Below are 23,625 nucleotides of genomic sequence, written 5' to 3'. Positions count from 1 at the left end.
GTATTTAAAAGCACTGCAAAGAGACCTAAAAAAGAAAAATCTGGGCAGAATGTCAGAATGATTTTGATAGCTTATGTTATAATCTCCCCTTGGAAAAAACTAAGGTAATTACCTAAATTTCCATAGTCATTACAATGATGCCATAAGAATAATGTGCACAGTAGAGAATATGTAATTTTCAAATACTACTCAAAATTTTTAAAAGATGGTAAAGAACATAAAGAACTAGAATTAAATGATTTCATTTATTATAAAGAATCTTCCCATAAATCTGTTTCATCCACATACATGACATTTTGGGGGATTCATCCCTGGAGTATTAGTGTATTCATCACTGGAATAAGGACAACTTTTAAAACTACTGTGAAAAACAAGAATGAGATTCAGATAACAACTTGTGGTTTTGTGCCCTAAAGAAATCTTGTTCACAATAACAGGAATGTTGATTATACAACTGACCAGAATAGGGAGTTGAAATTAAGCCTTCCTTTCATTTATCCAAATACAAGGAGGAAAAGAACCATCAACACACTTACTTGATAAACCCTTCAGTTGTCACAACTGGTCTGGGTGAATAATTAATCAAGAAATTCTTTAATTCCTTTTTCTACTCCTAAGTAAATATAAATCACTGATCAACAATGAATAAAGTGGAACTCTAATTCCATCTAATTAAAGTACAGTATTTTGAGAATCAAGTTCTTCTCCTAGCTAAGTCCATGAGATTTTCCTTTAAGGAACAAGAGCACTTTTAACGGATTCTGGAACTCGACTTGCATAGTAGTTGTGATTGCGCAGTGTGGCCAGGACGCCTGCGGAGTTCATATGCTTCACTTCCTTGTTATACTGAAGGGCATTTCCATGGATATCGGTTAACTTGCCTACAGCAAAAAAACATCAATACGACATTAGTGGCTGACCACATGGTTATGTTTCTAGCTATTTTTAAGTTCCTTTTACTTCCCTGTACAATAATATCAATTCATTCTGGATAAGATAAATGAGTGACTAGAAAGGTTAAGTTTTCATTCACTTGAATTTAAAACTATAGAGCAATTTTGACTAACTGAAAGATAAACTATTTTTCTCTCTGATTAAAACTAATTTCACTTAGCATTTTTAATTTATATTTCTCAGTATCAATTAATTTCTCTTATCCTGAGGTGATTACATTTCTTGTTGGTTCTACTCCAACACAACGATTCCCATTTTCAGAAGTGTTTTCTTTATTCTTCCATTGAATATTAATACTTTATTTAATAAGAGTTTAAGTGAAGTATGTTCATCAAATATAATTGTGTTACAATACAGTTTAATTATACACTTTAAAGAGATGGGATTGTGATGAATCTAACTTCCTTGTCATGTAATATACTAATGAGATATTGATAACATATTAGGAGAAATTATAGAAAAAAATCAAGTGTTTCAAGAGTACAAGTGAACTGATGTCTATTAGAAATTGAAAAATCATCTTACTATGTATATATTTGTAGTATATTTTCAGTCAGATTAAAAAAAATTCTAGGGGCACCTGGGTGTCTTGGTCAGTTAAGCGTCGGACTTCGGCTCAGGTCGTGAGCTCACGGTCGTGAGTTCAAGCCCCACGCCGGGCTCTGGGCTGACAGCTCAGAGCCTGGAGCCTGTTTCGGATTTTGTGTCTCCCCCTCTCTCTGCCCCTCCCCTGTTCATGCTCTGTCTCTCTCTGTCTCAAAAATAAATAAAGGTTAAAAAAAATAATAAAAAAAAAATTCTAACTCTATGATCTTAAGCACTAGTACTAAGATATTTGCCAATATTTGCTTAAATGAAACTGCAGTGAAGACAATGGTGATGAATATTTTGCTTTTCAAGGAAAAAAAAAACCCTAGTAGCATTAAAGCCATAAATCATTAAGGGCTTAAATAAAGCAACTGTATGTGGGGCACCTGGGTGGCTCTGTTGGTTAAGTGGCCCACTTTGGCTCAGGTCATGATCTCGTGGTTTGCAATTCGAGCCCCGCGTCGGGCTCTGTGCTGACAGCTCAGAGCCTGGAGCCTCCTTCGGATTCTGTGTGTCTCTCTCTCTTTGCCCCTTCCCTGTTCACGCTCTGTCTCTCTCTCTCAAAAATAAAAAAAAAAAAACAAAAACATTAAAAAAATAAATCAACTGTATGTAGGGGTGCCTGGTTGGCACAATTGGTGAGTGTCTGACTCTTGATTTTGGCTCAGATCATGATCCCAGGGTTGTGGGATCGAACCCTGAATAATCAGCGTGGAGACTGCTCAAGATTCTCCCTCTCTCTCTCTCTCTCTCTCTCTCTCTCTCAGTCTCTCTCTCTCTCCCCCTCTGCCCCCTCCCCTGTTCTCACTCTCCCTCTAAAATAAAAAAAAAAATCAAATCAAATCAAATCAAATCAACTGTATGTAGATCAAAGTCCAAAAGGTAAACAATAACTAAAGAAAGAGGAATTTATTGAAAATCTATTTTCTACCTCTATGAAATACAGGAGTTGCACTGGCTAATCTCTAGGATTCCTTCTAGCTTTTATATCCTCACAGTCTAGGTAAAATAATGTACTGAAAAATTATATCTTAGCATAACATAAAAACTATAAAAACTGTAATTCCCCAAAATAAAAGGGACTGACCTCCCACAGCATGTAAAATAACTTCTGGAGCACAAGTATCCCATTTCTTACATCCAGGACTTGCAAATACATAGGCAGAGGCTTTGCCTTCAATCAGCTGAATAATCTGTAAGGTTAGAGATAATAATTATCCTTGGACCATGAAATAATTGAAAAACAAGAGAAATTGCTTTTTATCAAGTATATTTCAATTCCTCTGTCCAACTCAACTTAGGTTAAAGCTTTTAGCAGGTTTAAATGATATGAGTATTATGGAGAAATATATAGAATACTATAGAATATAGAATAATATAGTGACCTGAGGGGGGAAAGTGGTTTAATAAGCTACGAGTCTATCGGAACAGTCTTCATAGTCCTAGTCAGATAAATTTAATTTTCTTTTCATTATGTTGTTTTTCTCTTCCTGTAAAATCAACATATTGCATACTGTAGAAAAATGAAAGTTTTTCAATCTTGTAAGGAAGTGACTGTTGTTAGATAAAGGATAGAAGAATATCAAGTAGTGCGCTAATGTATAAACTGTAGTTTATACTGTTATACTGTAGTCCTAACAAGATATGCAGCGCGGACTAGTCTAACAAGTAGCTTCTGAAGTCTTGGGAATCCTGTGCATTGCGGTTTCTAATGCCAAAATAGGAATTCTTAAATTGTCATCTTAGTAACTCTTACAACTCTCAAACAAAACTGAGGTCACTGATAGAAACTGCATGACTCTCTAAAGAGCAATTGCTATCAAGCTTTCATTAGTCATTTACTTATTTTTTGGTTATGCTGTAAAATAATCGGTACTATAAAATTCAGATTTCAAATATTCAGATGAAGAGGCCACACTGACAGAATGAGGAAAATCTCAGTGAATTCTTTAAGGAAAGGCATTGGTCACGTTCAATTGTTTTTCTTGATGCTCAAGAACGCCAGCAAACTTGATTAAACCTTCCTGGAGACTTTTAAGTAAACGGTTTTCCTTTCATTTAGCAACTGTGTGTCAAGTCTTATTATGGGCCAAGAACTATTTCAGGTATATTTTTTGAGGGAGGAAGGGCTGTAGCCTTCATTAGATCCTTAAATAAGTCCTTGATATATATAAAAAAGTGAATAGCTGCCTAACAAGGTCTTTTTATAGGAGCAAAGGTGGGGAATATGCAGGATGGGGACTTTGTTCCTAAGGAGAATGGTGCTCCTTGGGAATAAAAGATGTAATGGGATTTTTGTGGTTATAAAAGTAAGGGCAAAGAGAAATCACACCTGTCACTATATTTGGTGAATACCAAGAATATATTTTTACTTTGAAATGTTTTCGTTTTTTTCCAAAATATTATTATTTTTAAACTCCTATTTTCATCCTCATACCAGTAAGTGCTTTTGAAAAATCTAAAAATAGTTGATTATTGCTTCCAAAGGGTAGGTGAAGAAAAATTAAATCCACTCAGATCGGTAAGTATTTATTCTTTGCCTTCCTGTGCCAGGCACACAAGTGTGCAATGCACATGCATCCGGAACCACAGGCAATATCACTAGCTTCTGAGCTGGGGGATGTCGTGAGATAAGGCTTGGGTGTGTCCAAGGAACAAGATATAGAGGAATTTACATTCCATTCTTATAGGCTTGGATTTTCAATTGTGGTGCAGGGACTTGTCCAAGGGTCTGGGGCAAGGGAGTGACAGATGGTAAGTTTTGCATGTTTAACGGCTCTATGTTAATGTGAGGGCTGGGACTGAACAGAGAGACCGCTGGAAGCTACTGTAAAGTCTGGGTGAAGGATGATGATAGGATTCAAGTAGGGTGGGGGCAGTTAAGATGGACAAGAGGAGACATTAGGGAGGAATTAAGAAGATACATAGATAGGCTGTGAGGAATGAAGGAGTCTAGGAAGACTTTCAGGTGTCTGCCTGGAGCAGTTAGGAAAATGGTGGTGCCATTTAGCAGATAGGAAATAGGAGGAACGCACATGGGGCAGGAAGAAAAAGGAAGAGCTCCAACTAGACATGTTGACTTTGAGATACCTGAAGGATGTCAGGATGATGATATCCAGGGGGGCAATCAGAGGAGAAGAGATCAAGGCTGGGAAGGATGAAGATCAAATTGTGTTCCATTTCACAATTTTTTCAGGAGGACGGAAGCCTAGATGAAAGAATGGGGGAAGCATCCAGGAAAGGCAGGCAGGCCCGTCCTTGGAGTCCGCAGAATAAAAGATCTAGAAGTAACCCCAGAGAGTCCTCGAGAACAGGAGGGCTGGCAAGAGGCACAGGATCTTATCCTGGTGACTTCTATTAGCACTGACTTGAACCATAACATTTTTTAAAAATTCAAATGTTGCTGAAATGTGCCTTTGATGGTCAGTTACAATCTCTAATTCTTTCTCCCCAACCCTGATTTCACTTTTTTTTTTTTTTTTTTTTTTTTTAAAGCTTGGGATTTCTGTCAAAGACTCAATTGCATTTCAGCGGGACGGCAGACGCTTTTGTACCTTATTTCCTGCTCCTCCCACTCGTAGCACATCGTCCGGGTTCATAGCCGCCACACAGTCCATCACCAACTTGCTGCTATGGGACCGGGTGGTTGTGATGATGTGTTTTCCGGCAGGTGCCTCTTTCAGCTGAAACCCAAACGCACCTAAACCTAAAACTCCCCAGATTGTCCTCCCCAACACAGCATCTGGTCCTGCCTATATAAATGAGTGAAACAGAAAAGCTTGTAATAGTCTGGAGAAAAATGTCAGCCATAAATAGAATGCTGAGTTATGTTAGCATCATGATTTTTTTTGAAATAAAAATATGATAATGTTATAAAGAACCAGAACAATATCATCGACAATGAAATTTTCCTGAGATAATCAGAGGATTATTCTCTTGTTGTTTTGGCTAATAATTGGGTTTAAGAGGCACTGAAGGGAACTTATGGTTATTCCTTGAAGTCCTCAGGCAAGGAAAAATCATATACTGATTCGTGTCTCTCTCTGAATCAGCCAATGATATCGTTGTTGTATTTGAAAATGGTTGTTTGCAAAAGGTACTGAAGTACCCAGGAAATGAAACACCATATGCTGATTACTACTTTTCATCATCTAAGGAACAGCAAGGGTCTTGTTACTATGGGAATAAGTAATAGTGATAATGTATCTTGCAGCTACGGAGACACGGCAACTGAATAGGCTGATACTGAAGAGTAGCCACGGATAATGGGGTCAGGGTTAACATTTTTACTGACAATTGTGGTGGTAAAATGGCAACGATAATGCAATCTTAGCACCTGCGTTTTCCTTTGCAGAGCTCAAAGAACTTTCAAACACCTTGTTTTAGCTATATACTTTATACAGAAAAACAAAACTTGTATTTCATGGAAAATAAAACTGATGCATAAAATCATTAGCACAGAGTCATCAAAACACCATTATGTTAATATACTAAACATATACCAGAGACATACAGACATATATGTTACTGAATTCTAAGCAAGTACCATACCAGGCACTATACTAAGTGCCTTACATGTATTATTTCATTTAACCCCCCAAGCAACTCCGTGAAGCAAGTATTACCATCCTTGTTTTACAGATGAGAAATGAGAAATACGAGATGTGGAATCATTAAGTAACCTGACCAGGGACTCTGGGAAGATCATAACCAAACTCAGGCTCATCCGTATTCAAAGCTGATATCCTTCATTGCTAAATTATACTGCATTTTACTCATCAAAATGCTTTGAAACACATCATCTTATTTGTCCACTGGCGGCATCCTGGGTGCTGTTATAGTGAAATATGCTTATGTTGCAGGTTGCATTCCGTGGGAAGCAGACTCTGAATTAGGGAGGGTGTTCATTAGGGAGGACCCTTGGGGTTAACACCTGTGCAAGGGAGGGAAGGAAACATGAGTGGGCAGAGGAAGAAACCGAGCTGTGATGCAGATCCAACAACAGCCTCAGCTGATTAGCTCTGAAGCTAGAATGGCCCTCAGGGTGGTAAAAATTGGAAGGAAATACCAGGCATTTATACTCATGCAATAATCAGTCATTGGAAATGGACTGCCTTGAAAAAGGGCACGTCACTGGGTGAGGCGGCTCTTTGCAGGTGAGACAATGCTTGAAGAGGCTGCCTGCTGAAGGCGGTCTGTGCATAGCTCTCCCTGCATATGGGGCAACACAGGAACCAAAGAATAAGCACTTGGTGTTCAATATATGTTCATGCGCTTCCTCTGTTCTGTAGATTCTTGAATCTACACCACAGGAGAGTCTTAGAACCTGAAAAGTACAGATGGGCTCTGGTGCTCATTGGGCCTCAGTTTGATTGCTGAGATAAATCTCATGCTCTCAAGAAACTTATTTATCAATTCATCTCCATTTATTCTGAAAAAGAAAGGAAATCATACTAAAAGAGCAGACATGGGTATTCTGGTTCCTAAAATGTCACATTCACTCCATAAATGAGTATGTAGGCAAAGAGGATGTGACCAAGGAATCTGGCACCTGGGTGCGCTAAATGCAATCCCATGAGGCAGCCAGCTAGCCTTCCTCTGTGCTCCTGATCTCTCCATCTCCTTCAAAAGCACCACACCAACTTTCTGGACATAACAAAGGCTTCATGATGGTTAATTACAGTTCATAATGGTTAAGAGGCTATCTCTGACATAAAGACCAATTAGGTTTCTTTGCACTAAGCCACCCTGCTTCCTTTAAGTGCTTACCAGGCTCAGTATCTGTTAGAAGTAATACTGAAGTTCAAATTGTTAGAAGTCTTCTATCTGGCTCAAGAAGGCAATATAGAGTAATGGTAAGAGCCTGGACCTCGGTTTCAGTCTCCAGATCTTGTCCATGACAGGCAAGTTATTTGCCTGAGTTTCTTCTTTAAAACAAGGATAAAGGTTTCCTTATAGGACTGTGGTATTACATGAGATAAAGCCTGTGAATCTCTTGAGTCTGGCAGCACACAGTAAGCTCTTGATAAACTTTAGCAATTATTCTTATACTGATGACTATTTGAAGCTGAATATCCATCCTTGAATACCATCAACAGAGCTGGGCAATTTTTCCACTTGTTGCAACAAATTTTAAGGCATATGCAAGCGTGAAGGATGAGAGGAAAAAGAGAGTACAGAAGGGACTGTGGAGGAGAGAGAGGTAGCAGTGGGAGAAGCAGGACAGGAGGAACTGAACAGACACACAAGAGGGACAATGGCCACCTGGGTACCACAAGTAGCCTGCCTTGTTTTCTACCTACTAGGGAGCCAAAACCCTACCTATTTTTTTCTCACCTTTGCTTCATTCCCGTGTTCCCTTAACTTCTGCTTTTCATTGTTCTGTGGAAAATGAATACAAGTTTTCTAATCTCAGAAAGAAGTGATGGAAACTATCAACAACCCCTAAGCACTGCGATCGTCTTTTGATGAAAGGTGCCATGCATTACAACATCATCTGTGAACTAAACACCCCTCTTTTAAGTAATGGTATTAACTTACTTTAAAGTTTACATAAAAACCACAAACTTGTGTCTGTGTATAGTACTGTATAAACGTTAAAGTCATATTAAAAAAATTAAAAGACACTTAAGCAAAGTAGTACGAGAGAGTTGTTCAGTAATGCAGAACTATTTTTGCTAAATAATTTTAAGAGGCACATAATTATAAATAAAAAGTTATGATCATACACATGAAAAAAATATCTTAGAAGCAAAGATTAATCCTGCTCTTAAACTCAAGCTAGCAATTCAGAAGTAATAGTCCCCACTCTGGTTACTTCGATTCTCCAAGTTCTATCAAGGTCACGGTAATGCAAATACCTCAACTGTTTTATTTCAACAATTTCCTTCAACATTTAATGTGATTTCACATCACAGTATATTTATGCCTTGGAATTACATTACTCTCTTGTTTCTAAGGAAGGCAATTTCTTGGGAGCATAATAGAAAGTCAAAGCAGATTAGAGAGACAAAATAGGAGAAATGAGTGCAAGAGCATAGCTAGTTCTATGATCAATGCTGACTGTAATTTAGGGATTATATAGCTTTACCTGGAAAACAACATGGCTAGCATCTTTTCTCGGTTGAAATGGTTCATTTCTTCAATATGCTTCAAGAACCACCTGTAAATCAGGTGTCTCAATAACCAAGCTAATCAAGAACCATGTCAGTAATTCCCAAACTTTGGCATTCAAATAAGGCATACATAAAAAAGTGCATGTAATATACATAGTGTCCCTCTGTACACACAAATACATACATATACATTCCTCGTATCAGTGCCCTGAGGGGTTCTGATTCAACAGGTCTGGGGTATGACCTGGGAATCTGTATTTTGTTGACTTCCCTAATAACTGCATGGGCAATGAAGTTAGAAATCACTGGATTAGATAACATCAGGAATCATATAACACTGTATCTAATAAAATATTTTTATATCATTTATAGTAATACCTGGTAGTTGTAATATGGCTGATTAATAACTCCTGCTATGGCTCTTCCTTCATAAGCAATTCCAATAAGAACTGTCACGTTGTCAAGAAGACCTATGAGGAAGAAATGAATATCAATTATGTAACTTTCTCACATTACATATAATGCATCATCAGCACATCAAATGCTCCAAGTTATTTTTGGAATAAAGGTAAGAAATTTGTAATGATTCATCCACGATCAATCCCTCTGCTGGCAAAATGCACAAATTATAAGAGATAGCTGGCCAGAGACAGAAGAAGGATCCATGGCCACTTAACTGAATCAATAGGCATGGTCTCATTAGTACAATTTGTAAACCAATTGAATAAACCAGCCATAACTCCACAGCCATTATTGTCAAGCTGCTGTGACCTTCTGCCACCATCCATGTCACTCCTGCCTGCTGGATCACTCCCTGTTCCAGGATTATTGTCTAGACCTCCATTTCAAGTCTCTAAGGTAACATTTCTCCAAGTGGGGTCTGTACATTGTCAAGCAGCATCAGAATTAACTGGCATGGTTTTTTTGTTTGTTTGTTTTTTAAAGTAAGCTTGATGCCCAACGTAGGGTTCAAACTTACGACCCTGAAATCAAGAGTCTAATGCTCTACTGACTGAGCCAGCCAGTGCCCCTTAACTGGCATAATTTTTAACACTGATTCTCAGGGTTCTTCCCAGAGCCAGTGAATCAAATTCTCTGGAGGTGGGGGTCAAGATCTAAACAATCTATCTGGGTGTTCTTATATGTACTAAGCTATCTAGAGCTTCCCTATTTCTCAACGGATCATTGAGAAGTTGTACTGCATGTGCATATGTACATTTGCATATACACTGTGCAACAGACTCATTACAGGTATGTCTCATCCAAAGACAGAGAAAGTTTTTCTAATAATGATGTGAAATCTTCTTTTTCTTAAGCTATAAAGCTGAGAGCCAGTATCAGAAAACCTATGTAGATCTCTGTTTCAAAAATAAAACTCTAAGCGTATGTACGCTATGCTCCTAAAACCTAAGACTCGGAGCATGGTCTTTTTACTTTAATGCTGTCCATTTTATTTTAATCTGCTACTTTCTGAGTTTTCTCATTGTAGACAATTTCACAAAGAAATATTGTACTGTGTTTCCAAATTCATCTTTATTTTTTTTCCTAATTTTTTTAAGTTCATTTATTTATTTTGAGGGAGAGACAGCAAGTGGGGGAAGGGCAGAGAGAGGGAGACAGAGGGTCCAAAGCAGGCTCCTCGCTGTCAGCGCAGAGTCCGATGTGAGGCTTGAACCCAGGAACCATGATATCATGACCTCAGCCAAGGTTGGACGCTTAGCGGACTGAGCCTCCCAGGCGCCCCTCCAAACTCATCTTTAAAGGTGAGGCTGTGAGTGAGAAGGCAGCTCACAGTTGAGGGGAGGGTGAGTGGAACCGGTGTGGGAGGGCAGAGGCGGCACAGGCCACCAGTGCAGCTGGGCTTTACATTGTTTTCTACCCCAACAGAGCTGGGGGTTCAGCGCTGTCACTGTTGACACTGGCTTAGTGTCAGCTATCCTCACCTGGGGGACATTAGAATTGTGCGGCTGTTAGATGGTCGGGGGGGTGGGTGGTATCTGAAGGAGATGAATTTTCTCCCTCGCTGTCTTGACACTCACTGATATACAATAACAGCGAGGATGAGCACAAATATAGCTTCAGGCCATGGACATGAGATATGATACCAGGTTTTCATGCAGCAGATGAAATATTAAGTGTTGCCGACCAAATATCATCTACTAGACCTATTGCTGTTGGAAACAAATACCAAAGAGATACCAACCTTCAGTGTATTCCTTGGTCCCGTCCAGAGGATCAACCCAGACCACAAGCTAAATAAGAGAAATATCCAAAGTAAGCATACAACATTTAAAAAATAGGTTTAAGTAGATTAAAAATACTTTTTCCGTTTTTAAAATTATACTATGAATTGCTTAAGCTAATGTCATCAGTTTCATGATAGTAAAAAACCTTATATTTTGTAATCATGGAAAACGTCCATTTAAATTGGAGAGAAGTCTGATTTAAGAATTTTAATTTTTTTTTTTTTTAACATTTATTTACCTTTGAGAGACAGAGAAAGACAGAACACGAACGGGGGAGGGGCAGAGAGAGAAGGAGACACAGACTCTGAAGCAGGCTCCAGGCTCCGAGCTGTCAGCACAGAGCCCAAGGGGGTGCTCAAACCCACGAACTGTGAGATCGTGACCTGAGCCAAAGTCGGATGCTTAACCTACTGAGCCACGCAGGCACCCCTGACCTAAGAATTTTAAATATGTGGGGCGCCTGGGTGGCTCAGTCGGTTGAGCGTCCAACTCTTGATTTCAGCTCACATCATAATCCCACGGTTGTGGGATCAAGCTCCGCGTGGGCTCTGTGCCAAGTGTGAAGCTTGCTTAAGGTTCTCTCTCTCTCTCTCTCTCTCTCTCTCTCCCTCTGCCCCTCTCCCCAACTCGCACTCTCTCAAACAAAGACTTTTAAATACAAGATGCTTAACTAATAAATTTGCTGTCACCTGAACGCTGAACACAATGCTATGAACACACTGAGCTCTATGTGGTAATACAGGGAAAACTAAAGTGGCACCCAAAATATTTTGAACAACGTGTGGCTGGTACTCACTTTGGCATATAATGCTGATTTAAAAAAATAATGACAGTCTGACTTTAACTTAAGGATACCAATAATATACATCAAAGAAAAATGGATGTTTTATGAATGGATGGTACATTAAAAAGAAATCCCTTCTCCTTAGGATTTTAACGTGATTCAGGATATGTAGCCATTACCCACTAGAGCTATAATGCTTGATGTGAATTTGTGAATGAGGCATATTTCGGACGGAAGACACCATGTTTCATTTTCTTTCTGTCCTCCAAATCACAGAGCAAAGTGCCTTACTCATAGTAGGTATTTGACGAATGTATGTTAAACAAATCAAAATAAGTAAGTAAGGTGATTTTTATGGCCTTCTAAACATATAACGTAGGGATCTATTTCATCTCCTTCTAGCAATGGAATGTTTTACCCAAATCTACTAACAAATTAGATGTTCTTCCTTCAGGTATTTTTAATAATAGTTTTAGAGAAGAAGCCAAGAGGATAAGAAACTAAACCCTAACTTAACAGATCATACATTCCATGTGGTTGTCTGGTACTTCTATGCTGGCCCTGAAAGATTTCAAGTTCCTGGTTGGCCCTATTTTATATCTACCAACTTCTCAACATTACTGGCAAGTTTTATTTACTAGAGCAACAACATGAAGGCTGACAAAGAACGAAATAATGATCTGGATCATACATCCTCCTCTTTAATAGCACTGTACTGTGATGGGCACGGTTGCTTCAGTATCTCCTCCCACTGACCATCTTCAATCAGTTCTTGATCCACTTCTTCAGAAGGCAGATCCTAGGGCAGAGAACACTGATGGTCACTGAAGCTATTTGGTGTTTACAGAGCAGTCTTTGTCTTCGTAACAGAACAAATGCAACACCGTGGGTCACGAGGGCTTCCTGTTTACCCTTTATGTTTAGAGTTTAACCAAGTAGAAAGTAAAGCAAATCAAATCAAATTGCAAAAATGACCATATATGGCTGAGCAAAGTTGACTACAAAAAACCCCATCCTTCTTATCCTGAACAATTAAAAAAAATTATATCTAAGTGCTATAAATGTATTTAAGTAAAGTTGCTCTGACATCTGATACCTCCCTCTCAAACACAGGACAGGCAAACTCCACCACTTTCAGTGTTATAGTCTTTGGGTAAGTGCACAAATAAGCCTAATTTTAAACAAAAAACGAAACGAGAAATAACAAAATCCATTTTTATTCCAAAGTTCTAGAACTCATCCCATCTTATAGTTTGTCTGCTGATTATTACAACAGGAACTATCTTTTACGGTCTAGAAGTGAGATACCTGCCTAAAAACGGACCAAAATATTTTATAATCAGACATTTCCTTCAAGTCCAAGGAATATGACAAATCATTTTGGTGTTAAAACACCAGATACAACACTTTGAAATAGGAATAGTGGTATATAAATCTTTAAGGGGCAATTGTAAATCCATATGGGGAACAGTCATTAAAAACATATTGCATCACACATATTGTATCACAACATTGAATTCACAGATTCTCACAAGTCTTACCTCTTCCCCTATAATTGTTAGTTTGGGGAATTTCCGTGCCAGTGAAGAGCATACACTCATTTGTGCCAACCGGTCAGCTTTGGTCTGCAGGTCTGTGGGACAGGTCTGCAACAAAGAATGCAAATTTCAGCAGAACTAGTATGAAATAAGTTGTCCTCTGACTCCTAACGCATGAGTGTCCATATCATTTAAATCACACTGTCTACTTTTAGATTCATGGAACTTAACACCAAAGGAGTCAACTAGTTTCCCAGTTTGGTTTTTCTCATGGGATTTATAGTGGTTAAAGTTTGGAAAGGAGACCATTTCTCCCCCAATTGAGAAATCCTCTTCATAAGATCTCTACGTCAATCTTTTTTTTTTTTTTTTTAATGTTTATTTATTTTTGAGACAGACAGAGACAGAGCATGAACGGGGGAGGGTCAGAGAGAGGGAGACACAGAATCCGAAGCAGGCTTCAGGCTCTGAGCCGTCAGCACAGAGCTCGACGCAGGGCTCGAACTCACAGACTGCGAGATCATGACCTGAGTTGAAGTCGGACGCTTAACCAACTGAGCCATCCAGGCACCCCTCTACATCAATATTTTACTTAAAAAAGATGAAGAGAGAGGAAACTGATAACTTTCCAAGGCAATCGGAGCTAAAAACTTTAGCTATTTGAAAGGTATTCCTTACACGGATCCTTCTACAACTTCTATTCACTAATCTTCTACTGGTCTACTGATCTACGTCCCTAATAATTCAATAGGTCCTCAGGATGATACAAAGAATTCCTATTTCTCAAATATAAAAAATATGAAAATGAACAGCAATAATATTCGATATGTATAGCTCATCAACAATATTCTCACTCAAGCCGTATGTCAGATAGTCATTCTAGTGAAAGACAGTGGAAAATCTGGTAATTGACAGCTACAACCTTTTGTTAGTTTGCTTTCACAGAATTATGAAATGTTGCAATTTACATATGCCTGGTTAGGTGGGTTTACGGATTATGTTATTTCAAATAGTAGAAATTTTATAATACTTTTGAGTGAGAGTGAGACAAGGAACGATCATGAAAATCAAAGACTCTTACGCCACACTGAAGTCTGCTCGTCATCTCAATGCAAAGTAACTGTATAATATAGGGCCACAGAGACAAAGATCTTTGTTTTATTTCCTAAAGAATTGTGTCTGGCACATGGTAGCCGCTCTAGAAATATCTGCTGAAACTTTGAAAAGATTTGTTAAATTTGGAGATACCATACAGCAATCAAGTCTAGACACTGCTCTCTAGAGAAAAGACACTGACGGCCATGAAGTATACGAGGAAAGCTATCCCAATTCTTTTCTTCTCCAGGATAATACTTCCTGCTCTTTCTACTGACATAGGGCCAGACCTCATCTGGCACTCAATACTTTGTGTGACAAATTTAATTCTGCCCTTCCTCTTTTAAAATGAGGTGTCAACAAGTAGATACAAAGTACTCGAAGCGTCTGACCGGTAAAGAGGACAGTGCGATTATTACCTTTTTCCTCACTTGAATACTCTTTTTCCATCACTTCTGAACTACAGGCTACAATGTGGTACATCTAATACAATGACAATATAAAATCAATGTAAAAATAAGCGATGCCGTAAGGAAACTATCTGAAAAGAAATAATCATAAGTATTGGCAGTGGTGGTGTGATGGATAACTGTTCTTTATTTTTGCTATTTTTCTTTATTTCCTATTTTTCATAACAGTAAAAACACTTTATTAAAAAGGCAGTGAGATTAGTAGCCTTCTGAAAGTTGCCGAATTACATTACTGATTTATCATTCAGTATGTTGTCAACTAAAACCTTTTTCAAACAATTATAAATCAGATTTACTTCTTATTCCTTGAACATTAATACTTTGGGACCTTATAATTATTCCCAATATAATATCCTGTTGGACTTGGCCCTCTTTTCTCAGTGTTTGTAACTTTTTGAATACTTATTCTGTGATCCAATATATTAACTAACCAATATATTAACTACTCTTACCAGGTTCATTTTTTGATAAATTTGGTAAGTATGATTTCTTTTTTTTTAATGTTTATTTATTTTTGAAACAGCACACATGCACACCGGCGGGAGAGGGGTAGAGAGAGAGGAAGAAAGGAAATCCCAAGCAGGCTCCCCGCTGTCAGTGCAGAGCCCGACGTGGGGCTCGAACTCACGAACTGTGAGATCATGACCTGAGCCAAAATCAAGAGTCCAACACTTAACCAACTGAGCCACCCGTGGGCCCCAGATAAGTATGATTTCATGTCCTCCTCTTCCACAACATTTTTGAGAAGATGCGTTCAATGAATTAAAACTGTATTAAGTTAATCGTTAGAGAAAAAGAGAAGCAGAGTCTTACGATCTATCAGCAATGATCTTTTCTTGGTTAACATGAAACATGAATTAAAGTGAAATGTTTGGGGCCACCTGTGTGGTTCCGTCGGTTAGGTGTCCAACTTTGGCTCAGGTCATGGTCTCATGGTTCATGGGTCCGAGCCCCGTGAGCCCCACATCGGGCTTTTTGCTGTCAGCACAGAGCCCGCTGCGGATCCTCTGTCTCTCTCTCTCTGCCCCTCCCCTGCTCGCACTTTCTCTCTCAAAAATATACATAAATTAAACTTCAAGGAACAGAAATAAAGTTGGTATGAAATGAGATGAGACTTTCAGTACCTTCTCCACGATACCCAGGTCTCCTTCAGCAAGAACACGTCTGATTATGGTTCCTGCCTTTTGAGCAACAGAATACGCCGAGGCCACCAGCCGCATCAACACAGCGTGACTGGAAGCCATGATAAGCCCTGGGGGGAAATGGAGAGAAAGTTGTGTTACTTTCTACTGGTTTTATTTACTTGAATTCAACTCAATACATACTTATTGAGTGCCTAACTGTGTAGATTCCTTAATATTTACTAAAAGAGACTTGGAAAAACTTCCATTTCAGCATTGATTCTTTCAATAAATTTTATAGCATTCTCTCTCTAAAGATGGTACATTTTGAAGCATAGGGTAAGCTGGCCCAGGCCTATGAGCATGTGAAAAAGTTGTATGTATGAGATATATGAATGTATGTGCAAAGGCCATGGAAGGTGCTGCAGAGACTAATAAGATAAAACATCTGCCACCGAGGAGCTAATATTTTGGTGGATTGGCGATAAAATATTATAACCTAAAGCCTGTAACATAAAACTAGTAAGTGCCAAGAGAGGTATGGACAGCGTAAGGGATGTGGATGGATGTGTGCAGTAATTAAAAAGAGGAGGGACTGCACGTGATGATAATTAGCTCCTAAAAAACACAGAACAGTCCATTACAGATTAAATAAAATTTAACCTGCTGGTTATTTATTACTACCATCGTCAGTTACCAGATAAAGAGAACAAGTGACATAATTAATTGGGGTAAAGACCAATCATGTGGAAAAGTAATGAGTGTCAGAATAGCCCCTGGCCCAATGAAAAATGCGGAAAAAAACAGCCTTTAGGATAAAGTAAATTCCTCTTTGAAAATACAAATACAAGTCCTGCAATTTTAGTGACTGTTCTGAGGCTGCAATGTACCATTCAGATTCCCTTCAGGGCTGAAGGACATTTCCCCAGCTGCTGAGAGTGCCATGAACAGATGGCCCTTACCTGCCACCTTTCTCTGGGAATTTATCTGCTAAGATGAGTCACTTCACCTGAAACTGGTCAACAGAGGGGATGGATTTAAAGGTCACTCCACACTCCAGCTGGGTGCCACCCTAACTCTGATGGCTCATCCGAGCTTCTGAATGCCCAGCACGGTTGGTTGACCGAGACCTTGGCTGGGACTCTGTCCTGGCCCAACTCCCAACCCCCCCCCCCCCCCCAAGGCATCACTGCTTACTTTCCACTTCCCACAAGTGATCCCAAGAACACTCCCTAATAAACCTCTTGGGCTTTATCTTTGTCTCAGAATGCTTACAGGGAACCGCCCGATGATCCCCTCCCCCCCCCCAATCAAATCAGGTCAACATTATTTTAATGCATTAAAGGAACACAATACAGAACAGAAAAGACATTATAAACCTCAATTCGGCAACAGCCATCATCCTACCACCAATTTCTGACTGCATGTTTGATCTGATGAGGCTTTCAAGCTCTTTTTTACATCTTTTTCCTGTCATCCACATTTTATTCACAGGCATTATGAACATACTTGAGACAAAAAACAAGTGAAGTGTTTGAAACCCTTCAGAAGGAGAACAGAATTGAATTTGATGTAAGGTAATGAACACCATCCTGTGGCCAGTAGCTGTCGGGAATTAAGATGAAAATAAAACAAATTCCTATGTATTTAAATCCTGTTTATCTTATTATATCATCAGGCTACATTCATTTTCTTGGCATGCTAGGTACTACATGTGGAAAAACTGCTCATGAAAATTACTCATGCAGGAACACCTCAAATTGAAAACAGGAGAAATAATTCAGCAACTACTTTGTGGACTTTACCTCTACTCCCTTAGTATCCATGACTGGCTACCTATCTGATTTATTCTACTCTGGAAAAGGTAGTCTTCAGGCAACTAATTACGCACTGCCCAAATGTCTTAACTGCTGTTGTCGTACTACATGTTGGTATGCTCGTTCAGTCCCCATCTTCTATAAAATGACATTTATGAAAGGCAGATTTCATAAATCTTTTCCCTCACTGTGTGGTAGTGTTCTAACTTTTCAAGATATCATTTACCTTTGAGCTAATTAAGCAATCATTCTAGACTTATCAGGCTTCATATCTAAATAAACCACTTCCCTTTATGTTTGCCAAGTTCACAGTATTTTTTCATAAAGACAAGCTTTCAGGCTTTGTCTTTTTACTACATTCCTCATAAAATGCATACTACATGAACTGCCATTTAAAGCTAACATCAGTTTCATAAGAATGGTTTGGTTTTTAATTTTGTTTATGTTTATTTTTGAGAGAGAGAGAGAGAGAATGAGCAGGGGGAGGCGCAGGGGGGGGGGGAGGGGGGACAGAAGATCCAAAGCGGGCTCTGCACTGACAGCAGCGAGTCCCATGTGGGGCTCCAACTCACGAACCCTGAGATCAAGACCTGCGCCGAAGTCTGACGCTTAACCAACTGAGTCACCCAGGTGCCCCTAGGTTTGATTTTTAAAGAAATCCTGCAAATCACTTCTAGTTGGCAAGTAAGAAAATATGCCAACCAATTTCTCTGAAATACTTTGATCCAAACATAATTAATAAAATTATTATCCCTGTCTAATATTCTTACATATTTCTTAAACAAATGAATACAATTTTGGCCCTTAATATAAAGAAAATTAATCTAATCATAGTATCAAAACACATCTGTAAAAGAGGTTCCTGTTAGCCTTTTTAATTGCGTTCCTTCCCAGAACCCAAACGAGAATCACCTGTTGGAGAATCCCTCGTTGACGGTATTGGAGCGCCAGAGCAAGTCTGAAAAGCTACCTGCAAGTTGCTAACTTCCTTATAGCAGGTCAAATTACACACACTGTACTTCCTTCTCTACCAGTTTTATACCTTCTGGGTCCTAAAACACCGCCTTTTGTGAACACGTCTTTCTGAAAGCTTACTCAAAACATCATGAGGTAGCTAAAGGCACAGGCACTGGAGCTCACTGCCAGTCTTCAAATCCTGGCTCTGGCATATGTTAGCTGTCTGATCTTTGGAAAGCCACTTAATTTTCTGTGCCTCTAGCTGTAAAACGGAGCTAACCATATCATCTATAGCATAGGGTTGCTGTAATTATTAAATGAGGATTGCATGCAAAGCACTTGTAACAGTTCCTGGCACAAAGTAAGCACTAAATGATACTGGCTAACCATTATTGTAACAATTGTCCTCATTACTGGCTATCCTGCAGAGACATCAGGGCAGTGTTAAGGGCGAAACAATTCCTATAACTTCTGCAACATTATTTTGACCCTGGGGTCAATGTAATATGTAGTATGATAATATGTAATCAATGTAATATGATAACCCTGAATCACAGTACAGATTCTTTTTCATAACATTTGGAGGTTGAGGCTTAGAGTATGTATGAAAAAGGTTGCATGCCAGTTAAGGCTATCAACCCAACATCCCACTCTTTAAGAAATCTTTACAGTTGCCAATAGGGCTAACTTGGAAGGATAAACACAACAGGAATCAAATGATCCATTTCCTCTGATAGCCTGGGAAATGTACCTTGAATCGATATAAAGGTGGTGAGCACATGAGGATTAGGATCCAAAAACGAATGATGACGGGGCGCCTGGCTGGCAGTCGGTTAAACATCCCACTTTGGCTCAAGTCATGATCTCATAGTCCATGAGTTCGAGCCCCATGTTGGGCTCTGTAATGACAGCCCAGAGCCTGGAGCCTGCTTTGGATTCTGTGTCTCCCGCTCTCCCTGCCCAAACATTAAAAAAAATTTTTAAATGAATGATGAGTTCCCAATCAAAATACAAAGATTATATATCTTTTGAAACCTGAGCAAATGATGCCAGGTGCAAAGGCATCTGGAAAAATAAAAATATGAGCACGACAGAGCAAATTCTGAAAAAAGAACAACAAGCAGAGATACACTCTTTACCAGTTATCAAAATACGATATAAAACTATAGTAATTAAAGAGTTTAGTCCTGGGCAGAATTAAATTCCAGAAATAGATACTACAGGTGGTATTTCAAATCACAAAGGAAAGTTAATTGGGCAAAAAAATGGCACGAACAATTACTAATCTTTTTAAAAGTTAAAACTTTCTGCATTCTTTGTATCAAATATATATTCCAGATCAATGCATGATTTTAGAAGAATGAACCATAAAAGTATGAAAATAAAGCTGTATTAAATATTTTATAAATTTGGTAAAGGACTTTTAAACATGAGAAAAACTAACAATCTATAAAAGAACATTGACAAATTTGACTGCATAAAAATTAAAATATCTATGTAGCCAGTTTACCACAAAGCAGATGAGTGACAAAATGAGAAAAAAAAAAATTGTATCACAGCCTAGACATCTGAGTTAACTTTGGTTATGTAGAGGGCTTTTTACATCATCATGTTAAAGATAAATAATCCAGTAGAAAAATGAGCAAAGGACACAGTCTATTCCTAGAAAACGAAAAGCAATGGCCATTAGTTAATTACATGAAATGCTCAACCTCACTAATTATGAAAGAAATGCAAATTAAAACAGCAAAAGATGATTGTTCATGTGTAATACTGGCATGGATAAATATGACCAATGTGGGCTAGCCTGTGAGGGAACATCCTCCAGAGCACTGTTAGCAAGGATGCATAGTGGTTAAAACCTCTTAGGATGGTTTTGAAAAGCTTACTAAAAGTAAAACGTACACATCTTTCGAACTAGCAATTATATTTTCAGGAAAACCTGAATAAATCAAGCAAGTCTATAAGTATGCAGCAAAGACAGTAGGAAGAATGTGTGCTATTTTAACGAAATTTAATTTTAGGCGTAAGGCAGTCTCTAACGAACCCACTGTCTAGGTTTGCCTTGCTATTTCTACAATATATTGCCATGAAAAGATCCCAGAGCACGAAAACAAATCAAACAATCAAATTGTTGACACTCAAGAATCTAGGTCCGAAATTGGAATGTCTGGAGAGGCAATCTGATTCCCGCAATCTTTTCTTTTCTTTTTTTAACATAAATCCCTGAAATCTCCTTGTATCTCTGCAAAGGGGTGGAGTTAGGGGACCAATAAATGACTCAGATCTGCCCAAGGCCCTTGCTCTGACTCGCAGGGGAGAAACTTACAGTGACAAGCCTGGAACAAAGCTAGACGAAAGACACTCGGAAGGGTGACAACAACAACTAAAAGCTATCAAGCAACAGGTCCCTGGTAGCTTCCAGTACCTGGCCTTCTCCCCGGCAATAGGTCGTACGTTGGCGGATGCAGGACAACCTACTGCAGCTACTGAGCATGCGGGAAATTCGGCGCAGGCGCAGAACAGCTGCTCCCACGACCGCGGGAGACTCCGGACCTGCAGGGTAACTCCGTTTCTCCGTGTTTTCCCTGAACTTTCCGGCGGCCGATGTCGCCTCGGGTCACAGCGAGGGGTGTGTCTACTTTAAAGGTTCATTCTGATTTCAGGGGTCTTCCAGTCCTCTTTGTATGTGTGCTTCACTCTTAAAATGTTAGTAGTAATGTTAGATAGTAATATCGCCCTGCGGCGGCCAGCGACTGCTTAACCTCGAACCCCAGTTGTTCGAGAAGTGGCTTCAGGAGGTCCGCGACACCCGCACTTCTGCTCGCAATGGCAGTGGGGCTCTCTGCGAAATGGTCACTAGCTTTTACCTTTTTTTTTTTTTTTAAACATTTATGAGATTTTTTTTTTTTTGTAATGTTTATTCGCTTAGAGAGAGAGAGAGGGAGAGCACAGTGGGGAAGGGACAGAGGGGGGGAGGGGGGGACAGAGAATCCAAAACGGGCTCTGACCTGAGTCTGATGCCGGCTGGAACTCACCAACGGTGTGATCATGACCTCATGACCTGAGCCCAAAATACTATGCTCAAGCGACTGAGTCACCCAGGTGCCCCAGCATTTATGAGGTTCTTAAAAGGGTCTGTGACCCTTTCATATGTCTGACAGTAAGCCCTGGGGATAGTCTCTTTTCCTGGCTAGATGTTCCTTGTTAACGATTTGGGGGTTTTGTTTTAGCTTCTCGGCGGCACGGAGGAAAGCCTGTTTATGATTTTGTATTGTTAAAGGTATCCTTCATATTAATAAAGGTACTACTTTCTTTTTAAATTAGATAAGTAATTCGTGACATTCTCATTGCTTAAAAGAAAAAAATGCAAAGGATACTATCTGCCCAGGCCTTTTCTTAGAGCATGTGTTTTGGGATTGGAATTTTGCTCTCTGTCTCCTGAGAATGCAGAGCCATAATGCACGGTCTAGTTTTGTAGTTTAGACACTTAGACACGTTCTTTTTTTTTTTTAATTTTTTTTATGTTTATTTATTTTTGAGAGAGAGGGAGAGACAGAGCGTGAGCAGGGGAGGGGCAGAGAGAGAGGGAGACACAGAATCCTAAGCAGGCTCCAGGCTCCGAGCTGTCAGCACAGAGCCCGATGCGGGGCTGGAACTCACAAACCTGAGATCATGACCTGAGCCAAAGTCGCACATGCTCAGCCGACTGAGCCACCCAGGCGCCCCCAAACGGAGACACATTCTAACTGCAGAATTCTTATAATTTTTTTTATGATATTTTCTCCACTACTATGCACTTGTTTTATCTTCACCTGATTTAACAGCAGTTTGTTTTGTGTTTTGGAGATTTTTCTTTACTGGACTCTTCAGAGCATTCAGCTTGATTTTCATAAAATCAATTACCTTTGCATTAAAAAAAACCGCATTGGTTTTGGGAAGAGAGTAGTCAGTGAACCATTTTTGTTTCTGTGTGCTCTTCTGTAACTCCCAAACTTTTATGAGTAGAAACAATAATTTCATTAAAAAACAACAACAACAACAACTCATCGGAGAATATCAACAAATGGCTACCATTACAGGAGTTCTAGTTTGAGAAATCTTTTTTTTTAAATTTTTTTTTAAATGCTTATTTATTTTTGACAGACAGAGCATGAGTGGGGAAGGGGCAGAGAGAGAGAGGGAGACACAGAATCTGAAACAGGCTCCAGGCTCCGAGTTGTCAGCACAGAGCCCAACGCAGGTCTTGAACTCACGGACAGTGAGATCATGACCTGAGCTGAAGTCGGATGCTTAACCGACTGAGCCACCCAGGTGCCCCGAGAAATCTTTTACCTATACAGTCTCATTTGATTTTTGTAATAACTTGGAGACTTAAGTCAGATCATTTATTGTGGTAAAATAGGTATATAACAAAATTTACCATTTTAAGCATATGCTGGTCTTTATAATTATGTAATACAAAATGAGTACAACTGGCTTGAATAAGTTTAAGGATAAACATGACTGTAAACTCAACAGGTGAGAAGGGAAGTCTGCAGGTGTCAGAGAGTAGCCTTCTGCTCTGAGGGCTCAGTGTACCCTCGGGTTTTATGGGGAGACAGAGAACACTGTTGAATCCAGCAATGGGTTATGTAGAGGTTGGTTAGAAGAGCTTCCCCGTACATCCATCATTGTACTCCCATGAGACTGAAGCTCACTGGATAGTTTCCCCAATGCAGAATTGCAGGTCAAAAGTGAAATGGTGACAGATATTGCCAATTGCCATTCAAAAAGGCAGTACAGGGGCACTCGGGTGGCTCAGTTGGTTGAGCATCCAACTTCCGCTCAGATCATGATCTCATTGTTTGGGAGTCTGAGCCCCACATCAGGCTCACTGCTGGAAGCACAGAGCCCGCTTTGGATCCTCTGTCCCCCGCTCTCTCTGCCTCTCCCCTGCT

At 39.4% G+C, this 23,625-nt stretch overlaps 1 protein-coding gene across 10 annotated transcripts; it reads right to left on the bottom strand.

Moving 5' to 3' along the window:
• Positions 1-226: 226 nt before the first annotated feature.
• On the bottom strand, positions 227-21,229 carry BPNT1 (3'(2'), 5'-bisphosphate nucleotidase 1). Of its 10 annotated transcripts, XM_045455727.1 has the most exons (11): positions 21,015-21,171; positions 18,641-19,641; positions 15,915-16,042; positions 13,229-13,333; positions 12,379-12,486; positions 10,861-10,909; positions 9,036-9,127; positions 7,879-7,923; positions 5,097-5,294; positions 2,630-2,735; positions 227-881 (listed from the first exon to the last, which is right to left on the bottom strand). In XM_045455727.1, the coding sequence occupies exons 3-11, from the start codon at positions 16,032-16,034 to the stop codon at positions 733-735; spliced, it is 972 nt and encodes a 323-aa protein (XP_045311683.1). In that variant the 5' UTR covers positions 16,035-16,042; positions 18,641-19,641; positions 21,015-21,171; the 3' UTR covers positions 227-732. The 10 variants fall into 10 exon arrangements, with proteins under 10 accessions (XP_045311683.1, XP_045311684.1, XP_045311690.1 ...); XM_045455728.1 differs by lacking the exon at positions 18,641-19,641 and having other exon boundaries at positions 21,114-21,229; XM_045455734.1 differs by lacking the exon at positions 7,879-7,923 and having other exon boundaries at positions 19,437-19,641.
• Positions 21,230-23,625: the final 2,396 nt, after the last annotated feature.

Source organism: Leopardus geoffroyi, chromosome C3 (genome assembly GCF_018350155.1).
Source record: "Leopardus geoffroyi isolate Oge1 chromosome C3, O.geoffroyi_Oge1_pat1.0, whole genome shotgun sequence".
Taxonomy (NCBI): Eukaryota; Metazoa; Chordata; class Mammalia; order Carnivora; family Felidae; genus Leopardus; species Leopardus geoffroyi.
This window is presented reverse-complemented; position numbering and strand designations above follow the sequence as displayed.

What these genes read in the sequence shown, in the direction of transcription:
- BPNT1 (XM_045455728.1), bottom strand. Translation starts at nt 16,034, where the DNA reads ATGGCTTCCAGTCACGCTGTGTTGATGCGGCTGGTGGCCTCGGCGTAT. An exon ending in GTGCTATTAAAGAGGAGGAT is followed by an intron (nt 10,910 to 12,378) that starts GTATGATCCAGA and finishes TCTCTTATTTAG; the next exon opens with CTTGTGGTCTGGGTTGATCC. An exon ending in AGCCATATTACAACTACCAG is followed by an intron (nt 7,924 to 9,035) that starts GTATTACTATAA and finishes CATTTTCCACAG; the next exon opens with AACAATGAAAAGCAGAAGTT.